The sequence below is a fragment of the Camellia sinensis genome, chromosome 7, assembly GCF_055761805.1.
Source record: "Camellia sinensis isolate YWXY chromosome 7, ASM5576180v1, whole genome shotgun sequence".
Classification (NCBI taxonomy): Eukaryota; Viridiplantae; Streptophyta; class Magnoliopsida; order Ericales; family Theaceae; genus Camellia; species Camellia sinensis.
In genome coordinates, this window is record NC_138967.1 from 40,378,109 (window position 1) to 40,396,561 (window position 18,453).

Genomic DNA, 18,453 nt, shown 5'->3' on the forward strand with positions numbered 1-18,453 from the left:
ACTTGGCACACAAAGCTAGCAAGCTAGAATGCATTATAGCTATACAAAGCAAGTCATGCATGGCCAAAACAACACAAATCAGAGCTAAAGCATGTTAAAACATGGACAAAAGCTTCTTGAAGTTAAGCCAAAAGCATGCTAGAATGACATGTTAAAGCATGATGCATGTTAGGTTATTTCATGGAATTGCACTACAAGTGCATGGAGCATACAAGAGGTGACCAAACCAAACCCTAACAAAGGTATGACATGGAAAAACATCACCAAAAACATGCTGAAATGGACTCAAATGAAGCTAGAATAACATGCTACTTCATGAAGCATACAAGACTAGTTTATGAGATTTACACTACAAGTGTATAAGGCATGTAAGAGCCAACCAAACCAACCCAAAACAAACCTAAGACATGTAAAAACAACACCAAAAACCTACTGAGATGGCCCCAAAACAAGCTAGAAAGACATGCTCAAACATGAGGCACCTAAAGCTAGTTTGTGAGATTTACACTACAAGTGCATAAGGCATACATGGAGTGACAAAACCAAGTAAAAATAGTGGCATGCCATGCTAAAATAAGCCCAAATACATGCTAAGATATGGCCAACATAAGCTTAACAAACATGCTCACACATGAGGCATTCAAGACAAGCATTGAAGACACAAGGAGAGGGGATGACCCTCTCCTTTTTGGGACCTCAAAACACCACCCCCACCACTGAAATCCCTCTAGATTTCAGTGGTGAGAAGGCCAAAACAAGGTGGTCCCAAAGGCTTAAAAAGAAGACACAAAAGCAAGGCCAAACAAGGCCTAAGAGGGGGTAAACAACGCCCAACACAAAAGTGACCTTAAACAAAGATCTTAAGCACTAAAATTCAGAACTTTTTGTAGTTAAGAGTTAAGCTTGAAACAGTATGCAAAAGGGTCCAAAAGCTTAAGCAAGAATGGAGGTTTAAAAGGTTAAAAACTCACCCTTGAAGACCCTCTTCAAAACCAAAACTCCAGCAGCTTTTTCCAACCAATACCAGTCCAAAAGCTTCAAAAACAACCTCAAGAGACTCAGCTCCAAGAGTATGGTGTTTGAGTGTGTGTTTGTGTGTTAAAGTGTGGTAAAACTACACTTTTAAGGCACAAAATGAAGAACAAGAGCAATATAGAGACAAAACTATATGTATAACTCTCAAGGTAATTTTTCTGAACCTAGAGGAGGGAGGAGGAGCCTCCCTCTTATAGAGAACAAAAGCTAAAGCTTCTCAAGGAAGCTAAACTTCAAGACCATCCCTCCATACACGTGTATGGAGGATGGCTTCAGTGCCCTCCAGCTGTGCCAGCTAGAGGAAAATATCTCCAAAAATGTGACAAAAAGCAGTGGTCGGCCAGCTTCTTAAAGTGGTCAACCGACCACTTCAAGTGGTCACCCAGAACAAAAATTGGTCGGCCATAGGTGGGAGAAGTCTACACACTGAAAGCAACGTGGTGGTATGGTGGCCGACCAGAAAATGTGGCCCAAAGACCAAGAAAGCCAGTTATCCGACCAGAAAACTGGCTGGTAGGAGGAAAAGTGGTCTCTAAGGGGAAAAATTGGTCTCCCACCCTTGTACCACCTTCCAAACAAGGAAAACAAGGTTTGTAGCAAAAATAAACCAAAACGGATGCAAAACGAGAGATCAGGAGGCAAAGCACGCGGCCGAAAGCCTTGAAAACTAGTCTACGGGCATCAAAAGTGGTCTCCCAGACCATAGTGTTCCTCTAGGCAGAGGCAACAAGGTGTGGTTCAAAAACCATGCCAAACGGAGAACGTTAAGCGATCCCGAGACAAAGCGCGCAGCCGAAGGCTCCAAAAATTGGAAACTAGTCTCCAAATGGAAAAAGTGGCCTACGACCACAAAAAGTAGTCTACGACCACAAGGAGATGGTCTACAAGACCTCTTCCTCCCTCCAGGAAGAGAAAACAAGATTCGGTCCACAAACCAAGCCAAAGCACAAAGAGTTCAGAGGCCCGAAAGCAAGGCTCTCAGCCAAAAACTTCGAAACCTCAGAACGAGCACAACATGCACAAACACCAAGCGCTCAATTGATGACGTCTGAGTCTAAAGGTCAGTCAAAAATGGGGTATCTACAAAAGTGTTCATGGGGACCAATGCTTGCCCCAACCTTGTTCTTACCACTTGCCTCCACTTTGCCAAGGGATTAGGTCGCTATATCAGAGCGGAGCCCAGTTATTGTCGACATGTCATTGCCCAGACCTGGGATGGCTTTAGGTTGGCCATTTTCAATTGCAGCTTGCCCTAGGATTGGAGAGCCTTTTGGCATGAAATTTCTGGCATGAGATGTGGTCGATGACAGAGTCAATATCCTAAAGGCCAGATCTTCCACAGTTCTCTGAAGATCTTCAACCATCTTCATCAGCTCAGAAGTAGCGGGTTCACGAGTTTAAGATGATTGGGGTTTGAGTGCATCCATCATGCACAATTTCGTGCTTTCTGGAATAAACACCTCAGGCTTGGGTAGATGGACCGGGGTGATGTATACTAGGATTGTAGGTGGGTGGCAATGTATGGACGAGGTTGAGATATGGATGAGGTACTTGGTCATTAGGGTCTTGAGGTGGAGCTATCGTCCAATTGTCAATGAGATTTTGGACCTCATGACAAAGGCGGTAGCAACGATCGGTGCCATGACCGCGCTGTTAATGATACACGCAGTATTTGGTGGGGTTATGTCTAGCAGAGAGTGGGTCAGGCTGAGGTTGAGGATCAAGGGGTTTGAGATACCCTCTTTCCATCAGGACTTTTAGTGCGCTGGTTAGGTTCATATAGAGGGGGGTGAAAGTTCTGCCCTGAGCTCAAGTTAGGCCAGCTGTTTGTAGGCTTGGTTTGGCAAAAGGGTCGACTATGGTAACTGTATTGATTTCAGTGGGTTTGGGAATAGTGCTACCACCAGCATTGGTACTCCCTACAAAAACCCTCCTTATTGGTTCACTTGTTCTGGGCATAATCCCTCTATTGAACGCACTCTCGATCTGAACCCCCAGTTCATGCAAACTTTTGAAAGTGGATAATGGAACTACTATCAACTTTTGCAACATATCAAGCTCAAGGTTATGCACCATTATCTGCACTTGGTCCCTCTCAAAAGGCCGATCTATCATCTGTGCTGCCTTTGCTCTCCACCTTGCAACAAATTTCACAAAAGGTTCTGTAGGATTCTGATGGGTTGTTTCAAGCTCTTGAGTGGTTGTTTCAAGTGGCTGCTACACCCAATAGGGTTCTTCCATATAGAGAGAGTTTCTGCGGCTTAGTTAGACCCATCGGTTTCAGGACGTCCAAGAAAAGTCAGATATGTACCATAGGATCTCCAGACCCGTCGAAACGGTCAATATGTGGCATTTTGAATCTGTCTGGGAGTCATACAGCAACCTCGGTGTACCCATCTTCAATGTCGGGAATGGAGTTAAGGCCCTGTGCCTTTTTGAATTGCTTCTCAAGGTTCGCAATTTTTAACGAGGTCGGGTCGAGCTCATTAATATCATGGGGATAAAGCCACTCATTAGGCTGCATCAGGGATCTGAAAACCCGAACTTGAGCCAACCCTTCTCGGGGATCCGGACCATGCAAATCTTCAGCTGGCGGAAGTGGGTCAAAGTTCGGCTGGGGTCCCGAGACTAGATGTGTGGTAGGTGCCCTAGACGGGCGTTGTATTTCAGCATTAGTCCCATCCTGCATGGTGATTCCTTGGTTTAATGCTCATGGCCACAACTTCTTCCGGACTCTATGCCATCACAGATTTGCTGAGTTGAACAAAGGTGATCTAACTGGTGACTGCCGGATCAGTTGAACCAATGAGCCCTATCTGGCTCTTCTTTGCCCTGCCATCGGCGACGGAAACACTGGTCGTCTCTGAACTAAATCTCTGACCTAACAAAGTCTATCAACACAAGTCCAATGTAGCCGGGGGATATCGGAGCCTTCTGAAGCTATAGTTCCAGGACTACCTTGCAAAAGAGAAAACAGACAGTATCTCAGCCCGGTTTCACTAGAACAGATATGAGCATAGCTGAATAACTGTGCTCTCTACTGAATTCTACCCCAAAACAGATACCAACTTGGCAACTGATATACACATTCCTGTACAATTTCACTGTAAAGCACATACCAGTTAATTGAGAGCCAAAACACCCCTATGAGGGGATAGGGTTACCCTGTCCTTATTTCGTCAGGAGCTAAGGGTTCACTACGCACGCATGCGATTTCATATAATCCTACATTCGGGTGAACAACCTGTCCTAGTTTGGAACAGTTCGAATGGCTTCCAATATGCAACTAGGTCAATTGGTCAAAAAGGGTGCCTTAGCAAGACCACCTAATATATCTCTCACTCCTAACACCGAGAAGTGAAAGGAGGATCAAACGGTACAGCAGTAATCCATATCCAAGGTTTGTGTTCCCATTGTGGCAGAGGCCGTAACCGGTCAGCCTTATGGCAAGCTTTTCCAAGCAAGCCTCTGGCAAAACGCTCAAGAATAGCAGATAGCAAACACTGTGACTTAGGCACACCTATGCAAATACAATGCAAAGAAACACATAAATGTAGATAAAACAACATATCATGAGTTTGAGTCAAGTTCTCTAAATCCCCAGCGGAGTCGCCAGAAACTGTGGACTCGACTTTCTTCACGCCCACCTTCGGAGAACATTGAATTGGTCCTACTGTTCGGACTCCTGTCACGGTTCTGAATCTAATCTCTCAAAGTGCAATATGAGACTGATAAACACCAAAGAGTCCAATCCAACAAATCATTTTGAAAAATTAATTTTAGATCAAATAATGTCAAAACTGGACTGCTTTGCCAGATTACAAAGTTGCTGCCTAAATATTTTGTTTTTGGAAAATTTAGGAAACCCTAACTCATGCCAAAGGCCACGTGTCCGTCATCACCAAAGTTGCCTCGGCTCGAGAACTTCGGTACGAGAGGGGAAGGTCCTGAAATGAGCACCCCCACTCACCCGATCAAAGGCTCGGCCTCTACTAAACATGATATGTTATTTTATAAACCTCATGTGTTCTTATTCTGATTATTATCTAACATTACTATGTGATGCGCACTACATACAAGTATAGACTAAGTCGCAAGGATTGGAACAAAACAATTCATGTTTGTTTTCAAAATGGTTTGAAAATGCCACCCGCAAGTGGGCTAAAGCGCAGATTTGCCACCAAACATGATGGGCTTAAAACACGATTTGCCACTTCGCAAAATGGGCTTAAAACTCACATTTGTTGAATTGTCCCAATTCAAGCAACAAAGCCTTCATCCACAGGCATTCATGCAGTTAAGCATATAAGCACATAGCCTCATGGCAAGCATGCTAAACATGACATCATTCGCACTCATGCAAGTATGCTAAAGCGTAAAACTTACAGTGTACTCCAAGCCAAAAACAAAAGCTAGCTAGAAATATGCACGATCCTAACTATACAAAATGCTTAATGCAACACATGCAATATGAATTAAATAGGCTCGGCTATCTAATATGGCATTTGCAACACTTTGATAGCATGCTTTTAAACACGTATTCAAGAAAGTGTATTGAAATAACAATGCAGTTTGAATGATGCGCCGAGCCTCGGTGCATACAAGACAAATGAATGATGCACGCATGCAAGCATAAGGTATGCTAATCAAAATATGTCCTAAACTATTCATCATAAGCGGTTAAATAAAAAGGAGAAAGACGTGGGGTTGAAAGACATGCAAACACACACACACACTTATTACAATGTTGTGCCCTTGCAAATGAGGGTCCGAATGAATAAGCTAAGCTAGCTACGCTAAGCTAAGCTAAGCGAACTAATCTAATTAGACTAATAATTACAAATTAAATGAATAACTAGTAAACTACTTACTAATTATTACAACACTTAACTAATTAGCACACTAATTAATTAAATTACAAAACCATGCCAACTAACAAGTAAAGTATTAACTACATTACCTCAGCTCTGCTTGGAAATTAGAAGATGCATGCTTCAGTTTTCGTCCTGAAAAGCACACTGGTTTGCTCTTGAGAGGCTCTGTTTGCAGGGTTACTCCAAGAACTTTCTGCTCCACCTTACCAATTCATTGCTGAGGAATGCACCAGTGGCCTGCCGGCCATGAAGGCTTGCTGCCGACCATCTGCCGGCCAAAAGAGTGTTTTGCCGGTCAAGGATGAAGCCACTGTCGGCCATCAGTGTCCACTGCCTGCCACTGGTGTGTTGATTCACCAAACTGCAACAGAGCACAGACAGAGGAAAATGGAGGTTTTTCCTAGGGCATGTTTGTATTGCACCCTCTCCTTATCATCTCAAAACATCAAAGGAGTGGTGCTCTTCGATCCAAAACCACCAATCAAGCATTTTCAATGCATGATGACCAAAGATCCAAGTTGTACACTTTCAATAAATGCATAAAACAAGACTCAAAGATCCATTACCCTATCATGCATGATCAAAGGTGATGGAGACCAAAAGAGATTGGCTCATTTCATCACTTTGAGTATGAAATGGACCAATTTTCCTTGTGTTCAATATAACGTCTGATTGAACACAATGCAATGCAAACACAACATGCTTATCTTGGTCATATTTTACTTGCTTCATTTTGTTTACTCATTTTAGCATTACCAAGCCATTCTTTAATTGGTTAAGTCTAAGATGAGTGCCCTCTAATGAGAGAGGGGTCAACCAAAGGATTGTTTAAGACACGAGAGGGCTCATGCCTTTGGCTAGGAGGAACCCTCAAAAAAGAGTTAAAGTCATTGAGCACAAGCTCTATCTCAAGCTTAATCATAAGGTAACCAACCCTCAAAGCAAATGAAAAGTGAAGAAATGAGGGAGGTTGTAGACTTTTTAGTGCTGAAATGGTATGCCAAATAGTACCACAACATGCAAGCAACACATGCAAGTCATGCTCAAAAGCCAAAAGCATTAAACTAGTGAAGAACACTACACTAGAGGCATGCATGATCAAGCTTAAATGACCAAACCAGCTCTGGTCAGAGCTTAAACATGCCAAAACAGTGGCTAAGACATGCTGAGATGGAAGCATGAAAGGCAAGAAAAACATGCTCGCATGTTGGCTCACAAACAAGACACAAAACATAACTCTCAAAAGCAATGAAATAGTGAAATATGTGAGAGGGTAACAGAGACATATACACTGAAAACATGTGTAAAATGATGTTATGGCATGCAACCATCTCATGCACAACATGTTAGAGGCCTTAAAACACAAAGCTAGTGAAGGCATTTGCACTATAGCCATGCAATACAAAGCTCACAAGGGACAAACACCTTAAAACAGTCCTAGAATAGTTTAAAAGGAGCCCTAAAACATGCTTGAAGTAAGCTAAAAAAGGCTAGAATGAAAGGCTAACACATAGCACAAACTAGACTATCAAGCACCATTGCACTACAAGCATACAAAGCAAGCCTCAAGTGGCCAAACTAGCTCAAAACAGAGCTAAACAAGGTCAAAAAAGTAGCAAAAACAGCTGAAATCAAGTCATAAAATGGTAGAAAAAACATGCTCACATATTAGGCTATCTACACTTACAAGCAAGACACAAGGAGGGGACGCCAACCCCTCCTATTTTGGACCTCAAAACATGGTTTTTGCCACTAAAAATTCTCTGATTTTCAGTGGTTAGAAAGGCCAAAAAGTTTGATTTAAAATAACTTTGAAAGATGGCACAACAACTTAGCAAGCAAGCTACAAAAAGGGTGGACCACCCCTAACTCCAGAAAAGGCTTAAACCACCATTTTTAACCCTTAAAAATAGAGGTTTTTGTAGTTGAAAACCAGGCCAAAAACAGTTTGCAAAGGTGGCAAAACAAGTGAGCAAAACAAGCTTAAAGGGAGAGAGTTATACCTCTTGAAACACAACACAATTTTAGGCAACAAAACCAAGCAAAATCACTTTCAAGAGCTCCAAGAAGACCTTCTAGAACCTCAGCTCCAAGATAACCCAACTTTGGTCAAGGATGTATAGGCCAAGGAGATGTGTATCTACAATTGTATGCACTTATGCACAAAGGTTCAAAAGAGAGAGAAATGTAGAGAGAGAATTGTAGAGAAAGAGGCTCCCAAAATTTTCGAGAGAGGCTCCCAAAATTTTCTTCCTTAAATGTTCTAACCTTGAAAACCATAGAGAAGGCTCTCTATATATAGAAGAATGCAAGCTCCGGTCGAAAATATCCCAAAAGGGACAACTGGAACACAAATATCTGCCAAAATCTGACTTTTTCCATCAATGGCCGGCAAGAGATCATTGATGGCCGGCACATGTCCATTGTTGGCCAAAAAAGAACACTCTTGGATGGAAGGGGGCTTGCATAGGCCATTCATGGCCGGCACATGGCCAAAAAAGCCCATTCATGGCCAGAAACTTCCACCTTTGGTTGGCCAGAAAAATCTACTTTTTGGGCCCAACTTCAAATGGGAATATATCCTTCATCTAGAGTCATTTGTAAGTCATTCTTGAGCCTAAATTGAATCCCTGGAAGTCTTCTTCCAATGGTGGAAGCCTCACATCAAAATTCCAACTGTGCAAAAAATTATGCTCATTTTAGTGAAGACTACTCAGTTTCAATCCTACCCGAATTCATGCTCAACTTCTCCTCAACTAGTTTTCTTCTCTCCTTTCCCATTTTCTTCAACTCCAAACCCCTAAATAAGGTGTTTTGAAGATTTTTTTCAAAGAGTTTACTTCTCTTCCATTGATTTCCACTTTGTCCTTGCTCAGTTTACCGAAAAACGCAACATTTAACAAAATGCGAGCTTTGGAACATCGTAGAAACTTTTTTTTTCAAAAATGTTTTGAAAGAGAGAGTTGTAAGGTTTAAAATCTTTTTGGTCAAAATAGTTTTGGTCCAAAATGGGGTGTAAGGTTAGGATTTGAAGCTCTTCTTGCCGAAGAAATCGAACCTTTGCACTGCCCACGTTTCATCACCAAGTAAACAATCAGTGGCGCCCAAGTCTTAAAGGCGGTCAAAAATGGGGTGTCTACAACATCTTGTATAGTTACGATCATACATCTTTCTAACTAGTTTTTGTTTTGGCTTTGTGTACTCGGTAAGTTTTTATGCTCTAGCATACTTGCATAAGTGTGATTGCCATATTGCCATGTTTCGTATGCTTACCATGAGGCTATGTGCTTACTTGCTAAACTGCATGAATGCCTGTGGATGAAGGCTTGTTGTTTAAATTGGAATGATTCAACAAATGTATGTTTTAAGCCCACTTTGTTGTGGCAAAATCATGTTTTAAGCGCACTATGATTGGTGGCAAATCCGCAGCTTTAAGCCCACTTGAGGGTGGCAAATTCAAACCATTTTTCGAAAACAAACATGAGTTGAATTATTCCAAATTGAGCAAACTAGTCTATACTTGCTTGTGCGCGTCACATAGTAAAGCTAGTGTAATAACCAGAATAAGAACACATAATGTTTATAAAAACATCATGTCATGATTAGTAGAGGCCGATCTTTGATTGGGCGAATGAGGGTGCTTATTTCAGGACCTTCCCCTCTTATACCCAAGTTCCCGAGCCAAGGCAACTTTTGTGATGATGGACACGTGGCCTTTGGCACCAGTCAAGTTTTTTTAAATTTTTCCAAAATAAAATATTTACGTGGCGACTCTGTATATGGCAAAACAAAGCAGTCCAATTTTGACACTTTTTGATTCAAAATCAATTTTCCAAAATGATTTTCCAGATTTAGACCCTTTGGTGATTATCAGTTTCATATTGCACTTGTGAAACTAGATTCAGAACCGCGAAAGTCCAAACTGTGAGACTTTTCTTTTCAAACCCCTTTCCAAAAGGCGGGACACGAAAAAAGGCGAGTCCACATTTTGAAGTTTGGGAGTTTGGCATAATTTAATATTTTGTTGTAGTTTAGTATATGTGTGTGAGAGAGAAAGTGATTGATTGATGTGTAAGACAGAGAAAGTGGTTTTGAAATTTTTTTTCAAAAAATTTAAACCAAACAAAATTTTCAAAAGATTTCTCAAAAATTGTATTTTGAGATGCAAACCAAATAAGCCCAATAGCTCTACAACTAAAAGTAGATCTAGCGTTTAAAGAAAGTGAATCAAATCAAAGCCAAGCCTAAGGGAAGTTTGCAAGCAAGGAAATCTTTTCTTTTCTTGCCTTTTTCTTGCTCTTCAATTTATTTCAAACTAGCAAGTATGTTCTTGTTTTTCTCTGATTTCAGAATATTTTAGTCATGTTTTACATAGATGATCATGGTTAGGGTGTTGGTTTAATACAAAGCTTCATATAGGTTAGTAGTTCGGCATGTTTTTTTAGTGTTTTGCATGTTCTAGTTAGATGCATATTTGTTGCCTATTAGGGTTAGTTTAATCATGACATAAACATAGATATAACCCAGTTTAATCATCATATATTCAGCATGTTTAAATTTGTTCGGTATTAGCCCATCATTAGGGATCCATGAAACATCTACGGGTCTAGGTTTTATCAGTCGAACCAAATCGCGGTGTCTATATCTAGTTTTCAAAGAAAGCTGCCAATTTGGCCTTTGTTTACCCGATTGATGATGCAATTGGTTCTTGCAAAGGAGTCAGAGTAAGCTTCACTTGGGGTCAACTTAGATTGATTAGTTTTTGCAAAAGTAAGGGCTGCTGAAGAGTTCTTGGTTCCTTGTACATGAGGAGGAGATAAAGTACTTTGAGTTTTTCCTTGTTATTCGAAGAGGGCGACAGGAGATCTTGGACTATAATGTCCATTGGTTTCTCAGGTTTCTTCCACAGTTGCATCAACTTTGGTCCTAGTGTCTTTCAGGTTCCGAGTCCGTTGATTTGTTAGGACTGGAGGATGCACTCATTGCTAGCTTCTTCTTCTTCTTCTTCTTCTTCTTCTTCTTCTTCTGGTTTGGGAAGTCACTCTTTGGACATGTACTTGGTTTATGGCAAGAAAATTTGCATCTTCTACCACCAGGACTTTGTCTGCTCATGGGGATAGGATTAAGGGATGCTGGGTTTGAATTTTCTGGCTGAGATCCAGAGGTGGTTTTCTTGGGATCTTTACCTTTGTCTTCTGCTTCCTCCAGTACAAATGGTTACTGTGGAGGAAGACAAGTGAGAAACAAAGGAAATTTAAGGAGTTGGTTCTTGATTTGATTAGAGATATACCTCGGCTAAAGATGATGGATCATCTTTCTTTATCTTTGCTTGCCTTAATCTTTTAGTCCGGTTTGGGTTTTCTTCTTTCCCTACCCTTAGGGGTTTTTCGAGAAGAGATTGTGCAACTGTAAGAGAAATGTGGTAGGATTAGTGTTAATAATGGAGTAATTTGGGAATGAATATAGGCTATTAGGGTCTGGAGGAGTGACCATGGTTACTACTACTGTTTTGATGGGAAGGTATCAACTTTAACATGGGTACCTCTTTTCTCTGGAGAAATTAATTCATCTAGAGGATCTTCTTTTCACAATGTGTCTACTAAGGTGATGAGGTATTTGGTTATAGGGGAAGTTTCTTTCCATAAGGTTAGAAGACGGTTCCTATACGGTTCCTATTAGAGAGACTCTTTCACGAAGACGGAAGTAAACTTTCCCCCCTGCAATGTTGGCTTTTTTCTGTTGTCTTAGGAGATCTGGCCCAGTTTGTTTTGTTTCGCTTTCTCCATAACAATTAATAAAATATTAACTCTAGATATTGAATAAACTACATGATCTATCTAGATCACGATTGAATAAACTACGGAGAGTGTGCAAACTCTCCTACTACTATTTTTCATTTTTAAACAACAAAACATAAAAACAAAACAACTACAATTGAAGAAAAAAATGAATAAGAAGATTTTAGCTAAGACTTAATAGCTTGAAACCCACAAACAAAACAACTTAATCTTTTTTTTATTATTATTATTTATAAGCAAATAAGACAAGCAATAGGAACATTTTTTTTTTTTATTTATCCAAAAATGAACATTTCATTCAAAATATGAAATAGAAGGCACAATGAAAAAAAATGCAGAGAGTGCAAACTCTCCTATTGACTATTTTTCATTTTTAGACAACAAAAACATAAAAATAAAGCGACCACAACTGGAGAAGATTTTAGCTTGCACCTAATAGCTTGAAACCCACAAACAACCCAAATTAATCCTTTTTTTTTTTTTTTTAATCAGCTAAGAAAATATTATTTATGAAAACATGGGAGAATCCATGAGATACATCAATAATAGAAAATAGAAAGCAGGCAGACAACTTCCCTAAAACAAGCCTACTAGCTAAGCATAGCAGCTAGAGGGGAAACCAAAAAAAAAAACCAGAAAGCAGTCTGCAACAATCAAAAAAACACTGAACAAAACACTGAGTGAAAAATAGCTAACGACAATGAGGAAGGAAAGTTAACACTGAGTAATCATCTGCTGGAACTCTGGAAGTGCACTTTCAAACCAACCTCTAGGAAACCAGACAGAATCGTCAATATGCCCGTCCTCGAAACAGCAGCACCAAACGAGCAACACCTGGAATAGTTCAATAGCAAAATACCATAGCATCCACAAAGACCACTAAAAGCGCCAAAGAAGAGATAGGAACATAAAGGCAATCAACAACATCTTTTTGGAATGCAAAGGTGGCCAGTCATGTGCCAACTTTCACCTCCATCGCTATGTGCATAAGGGCAAGATGGAGTGAAGGCTTTGTTTAAAAGCATGTTCCATGCTGCACTCGGGTCTTGAGTTGAGAACATGGTCCAAGTAGCAGTGGAATTCTCATATCTACTATGTGTGATGCGATTGAACTTCTTCACATTCTTGTTCTTATTTATGTTATCCGGGTCAATGTCGAAAGTGAAGATATCTCCGTAAGGCCTCACAGAGTGCAGGAAGAGAGGTAAAGATACGGGATCAGCAGACACGGCAGCAAGATCTGCAGTCACAACAATGCTCTTTCCATCCGGGCTGAAGAATGGATGGTTCACATGCCCTGCAACGTCACTTCCACTTGCCATCACTCTTACTACCACTGACGGATCATTCACCTTCACTAGAAACACCGCAAAGTATCCTGGGTCAAGACCATTGTCCTTCTCTGGTGTACCTTCAGGCTTGTCGCGGGTTGACGAGAATACTATCCAATCTCCTCTTGGGGACCATTGGCAATGTGTGTCAGTCCAAGGCCCATTTGTTAGCCTTGTTATTTCACCTCCTCCATATTCCCCTGATTGTGCGTTCTCCATTATGTACAGATTCTTGTGTTTTTCATCCCCTCCATCTCTTGTAGATCGAAAAACTAATTTCGTCCCTGTTACAATTTTCAACCCATCCATCAGCACAAATTAAAACTGGAAACTATAATATTATAATAAAGGGTCTTTTTGTTATTCAAAAGCATATATATTGACATTGGAAAAGGCTATAATATTATAATTAGTTGCTGACTTCCTAATCGGTTGCCCAAGGATTGGTGAAAAAATGTAGGATTTCTTTCTTATGTATTGACCTTGAAATGGCACACATCATTAAGTTATCAAAATAGTTAAATTACTTTCAATGGATAAATTGAGCCCACCAATTAATTCTTGAACTAAAATATTATCTCGGCGAGGAGCCATGCCAATATATACTATTCTATTATAATTGGGTATTTGGAAAGGAATTCGAAAGAACAAGTAGGAAGTTACCGTCTGGATTGGTGGATGGGAAGGCATTATTGGAACCTTTTGTGAGTTGTACACGACGCTGTGCACCACTGGACACGTCAGGTATAGCGCAGATGTTTAGTGTTTCTTTAGACTGGAAAGAAGGTCCCATGTTAACATACAATATATCCTTTTCTGGATTTTGGCTCCAAACTGGTGAGAAGACGTTGTCTGGGCCTTTTGTCTACATAAACAAAACTGATCATCAACTATCAATCAAAGATAAACACAATTAAAAGATAAACACAATTGCGCATTATAGTAATATTATTCTTATACTTATGTACCTGGTAAACAATACGCATCCCTTTGCTATCAGCTACCCACACGGCCTTGAACTCATTGTCCACAAATGCAAGCTTGGAGCCGTCTTTGGAAAATGTTGGAAAGATTCCTGGCACCCTAAACAGTCCTACCTCCGGATGCGGGGAATCGAGCTTGTGGGTATTTCTTTGGATATCTTCTCCACTCTGTCACAAAGTAACAATTGTACATATGTATTAGGTTAGCTTTTAAGTTAATTAAACATGGCTGGCTAGAAAAGGTATTCAAAGGTGGAATTAGTTTGAAAAGTGGTTAATCGGTGTGTACCTTGAGACGGTCGCTCGTGCATCGATGGTAACCAATGCGCTTCCCACCATCTATCACAAAGGGGTTGAAATGGTCAGCCTTTGGCATGGTATTTTGAGTGATTCGTATGTTCTGTTGCTGTCCAGTTGAATCAAAAATCTCAATGTGCCGATACTGTGCTTCTACACGGACGACTTCCAGGAACTCTGATTTCTGACGAATAGTTGCCACTGCCACTGTGGTGGCGTTGATGGCTGCTGGAGTCATCGCCTTAATTCCGTCCGGGGTCACACGAGATTCCATACCGTTGCTGAGGTCGGCACGGAACACACCCCAAAATTCCCCTTCCTTGCGGTGGAAAAATATGACATTGTCACTTCCCCACGTCGGCCACCCACCATTCGTTACAACCTTCTTGCGGTTGAAGGGCTTCTCTACATTCATCACAAAAATGTCAGTCTGTAGATCTTCGATCTCGCCATCCCAACCACCAGCCTTTTCCTGGAACGACGCCACTGCTATCTTCGTCCCAGACGGTGCAACCGAGGGGCTTAAATCAGCTTCCCCTGTTTTTTTTTTTTTTTTTTAATAGGTCAAAAGTCATATTGATGAAACAGGAAACGTACAAACTATAAAATCCAATGGCACAGCTGGAAAACTAAAGAAGCATCAAGGCTACCTCACTCACACAATGCTCAATAGAATCAAGCAAAAAGGAGCTCCGAAGCAGTTGGCAAGGAGCCAACTGCAGAAACTATGAAACAGCTACAACCAAACACTAATAACTTCAACAAAAAAAATCTATAACCGCGAACCCGAAAAGAAAAGAAACCTACTTGGAATCAAGCCTAGAAACTTCCAATGTCCAAAAGGCCCTAGCAAGGCGCTAGTCAGTTTACAACACCGAAATTCAAAAACTCCACCAAGAAAAATCTGCTAAGAAACACATGGGCTCCAGAATAAGAGACACCAAGCTTACTGGGACCTTCAAAGAAACACCTTTGCGTGCATCCATCTAAAAGCTTGAGAAGAAATCGATTCAGCTATTATAAATGGATCTTTCTTTGGAACAGAGCAACCTCAACTCAAATCACCACACTTGTCACAAAAAATGAATCACTCACAAAAAGACTTACAACAACAGCTAGAACTAAATATTAATAACTTCAACCAAAAAAAAAAAACACTAGGTGCAACTAAGGAAGGAAAGAAGGAAGGAATTATGGGTGGGTAGTAGTAAAAGAATGAATGACGAAAGGAACCTTACCTGATAGGGTGAGGCGGTCGGTTTTGCCGGTCTTAAGATTGGTTTTATAGACGGCAGTCCAGGGCTGACGACGATCAGGGGCGGGGTCCTTTGTGGTAACATAGACGAGATTATCACCGGCAATGCAACCACTGTCTTCCATGCGAGCACCACCGAAATTGGCTTTGCCGAAAACATCAGCCAAACAGAAGACTTTGACTTTGGGTGGGTTGTCATTGAAGCGGAGAGCTATGTGAAGCAATTCGAGGCCTTGTCGTTCGGAGACGAAAACCATGCCCGTGAGACGACCTGAATTTACATCGGCCTCTTTGCCTTCGGAAGCCAATTTTTCGCGCTTGAGAATTGTCTTGAGAGCCGCCGATGAAATTTCTTGGCCGTTGTAATTGTAGTTCACTCCGTCAGTCATGGGAAGCTCATCTTGCTTCGATGTTGTTTGAAGCGGGCACGAGAATATGTCCAGCGGCACCGGTGGTCGGTAGGTTGCGGAAAAGGCAATGCTACCTCTCTTCTCTGCCATCTTCTTCTACGATTTCAATCTTCCTTCTTTTCTTTCGCTCTAAGAGTAAAGTCAGCAAAAGCTCCAGCAAATCGGGGTATTTATTAAGCTTAAGGCGTTAAGATCCTCTAGAGTGAAAAAGGTAGAGTGATCTCCTACAGTAATTAATGTGGGCGTGACACCTGTCCCAATAATGGAACCAAGGGTTGAGATCAATCCCTCATCAAAACGACGTCGTTTTGATGATAGCATTAAAAAAAAGAAAAAAAAACGAATTCTCTCTCTCCCTCTCTCGCTCTCTCTCATGGAGGAATCTGTTGAAGAACAATCTACAGTCACTGGTACCAAAACCTATGCTCTAATCTCTCTCTCTTTCTCTCTACATATTGATATATGTGTGTGTTTCTAATGTTTTTGACCTTGATTTTGCAGCGAACGCAGGGAAATCAGGTTCCAAATTCCGATATCTGCTGCGATCGACGATTAAATCCAAGGAGGAAAAGGTCTAAATCTCTTGTTTTGCAGTTTTTGCAATTTCTATGGGTTTGACTACTATAGTACAACTGGTGTGGAGAATAAAAAATTGGAAATTTTAGGTTGTTATGGTCAAAGATTTCCGATTCGGTATGGGTTTTATATTAGATCAGATTATAAATCTTCTTAAAAAGGGGGGAAATGTTGGGAGAATATCATTTAGGTTCTAGGTTTTCAATAAAATTTCCATCAGTCTTGTTAGTAGGACAATGTTGAGTGGGTTTGCATTTTCTCCAAATCATTTGAGTAGTGCTTGACAGATTTGATCAAGATGCTATCTGTCTTTGATTGTGATGACTTACGATAATTGATGAGGAAGTAATTAAGGGGTAAAGAAGAGGGGTGGGTTTGAGATTGAAACAAACAAATAAATTACACAATATGTGATGTACACAGATGGACTGCAGCCACCGGAGTGAAGGAGAGTGCGTCGGAGATGGAGAAGAACTCCGGTTGTGTGTCCTCTCCCTCTCTTCGTTTTTCTTATCACGTTTTTTGTTTTTTTTTTTTTTAAATTTCCTCACCAAAACGACGTCGTTTTGGTGAGGGATTGATCTCAACCCTTAGTTCCATTAGTGAGACAGGTGTCGCGCCCTCATAAATTACTGTAGGTGATCACTCTACCTTTTTCACTCTAGAGGATCTCGACGCTTAAGGGCCTGGAGATGTCAGAAATGGTGGGCAGTCCGTCCTCCGCTCCCCCATCTACTCACTATTTATGTTTTCAAACCCCACAGCTTACTAATTTAGGAGTTGTTTAGAATATTTTAAATAAATGTATTTTTTTTAATTTTTATTAAAAAAATGTGTAAAAAAATAAAGAAAAGATATTAATTGATGTGATTTTAAAAAGATAAAAAGATAAAAAATGTGGACTTATTTAGTCTTTTCACACTTGACCTTATTTTTGGAAAGGCCATTGCTATATAAATTTAAATTTTTAATTTATTTTTAAATTTAAAGATATGATATTTAGGCTAGGTTTGGTATTTTTTAAAAAAATTAAAAATTCTGTATCTTATTTAAATCACATCATCTTATTTAAGTCACATCATTTCTTTACCACATCACTTCAAATTTAACCTATGTTTCATAAAAAGTCAAAATTACTTCGAAGCCAACTTATGTTTCATAACAGATAAAAAAGTATACTTATTTAGAATATCTCAAACAATCCCTTAAAGTAATATTCTCTCTTCTATCTTCTTAATCATTAATCAATAATATTACTTACGGATCATTAAATTTATATAATAAATTTATAAAACATGATGCATTGAAAATCATATTAGTATATGTTAATAAAAATTAACATTTCCCTTGCACCTAAATGATTTACTATAAATTATATATTTCCCACGACAAACTAATATATTAACATTACTCTTGCACCTAGATAATCTACTAGTATAAATTATATGTTTTTTTTAATACCAAACGTCTTATCTTTTTAATTTATTTTTATTTCTCACAACCTATTAATATAGGGGAAAATTGGTCTAGGGTCCCTCTCCCACTTTTCATAATGGAAGAGATCCACAAAATTATTTTTTAATGTCTAAGGTCCCTAAACATATCACAGAGAAATTTGACCTTACCAAATCAAAACTCATCTCTCTCTCTCTCTCTAAACTTCTCCATTCTCATACCTGTCCAGATCAACTCTTGTTCCTCACCCCTAACTTCATTCTCCAACCGATTGAGCTCCAGCTTCACCGGATCCGGCCTTCAATGGCGTCGCCGAGAAACAAACAGTCAGTAGGAGACTTCAATTTCTCGAAACCAGATCTAAGGTGCCTTCGTCACTTGTTGAACAGGGTATTTGGGTTCTTGTCTCCACATTGATGATGTGATTGTTGTTGTTGTC

The 18,453-nt window shown here is 40.2% G+C and overlaps 1 protein-coding gene across 1 annotated transcript; it reads right to left on the reverse strand.

The window, feature by feature from the left end:
* Positions 1-12,213: 12,213 nt before the first annotated feature.
* On the reverse strand, positions 12,214-16,187 carry LOC114319829 (uncharacterized). Its single transcript, XM_082877796.1, has 5 exons — positions 15,557-16,187; positions 14,311-14,855; positions 14,007-14,189; positions 13,702-13,903; positions 12,214-13,322 (listed from the first exon to the last, which is right to left on the reverse strand). Exons 1-5 carry the CDS (start codon positions 16,071-16,073, stop codon positions 12,625-12,627), a joined length of 2,145 nt encoding a protein of 714 aa, XP_082733922.1. The 5' UTR covers positions 16,074-16,187; the 3' UTR covers positions 12,214-12,624.
* Positions 16,188-18,453: the final 2,266 nt, after the last annotated feature.

Coding starts and splice junctions, on each gene's coding strand:
- LOC114319829 (XM_082877796.1), bottom strand. CDS start 16,073: ATGGCAGAGAAGAGAGGTAGCATTGCCTTTTCCGCAACCTACCGACCA. Junction 14,856..15,556: donor CGACCGCCTCACCCTATCAG/GTAAGGTTCCTT, acceptor AAAAAAAAACAG/GGGAAGCTGATTTAAGCCCC. Junction 14,190..14,310: donor GCACGAGCGACCGTCTCAAG/GTACACACCGAT, acceptor ACTTTGTGACAG/AGTGGAGAAGATATCCAAAG.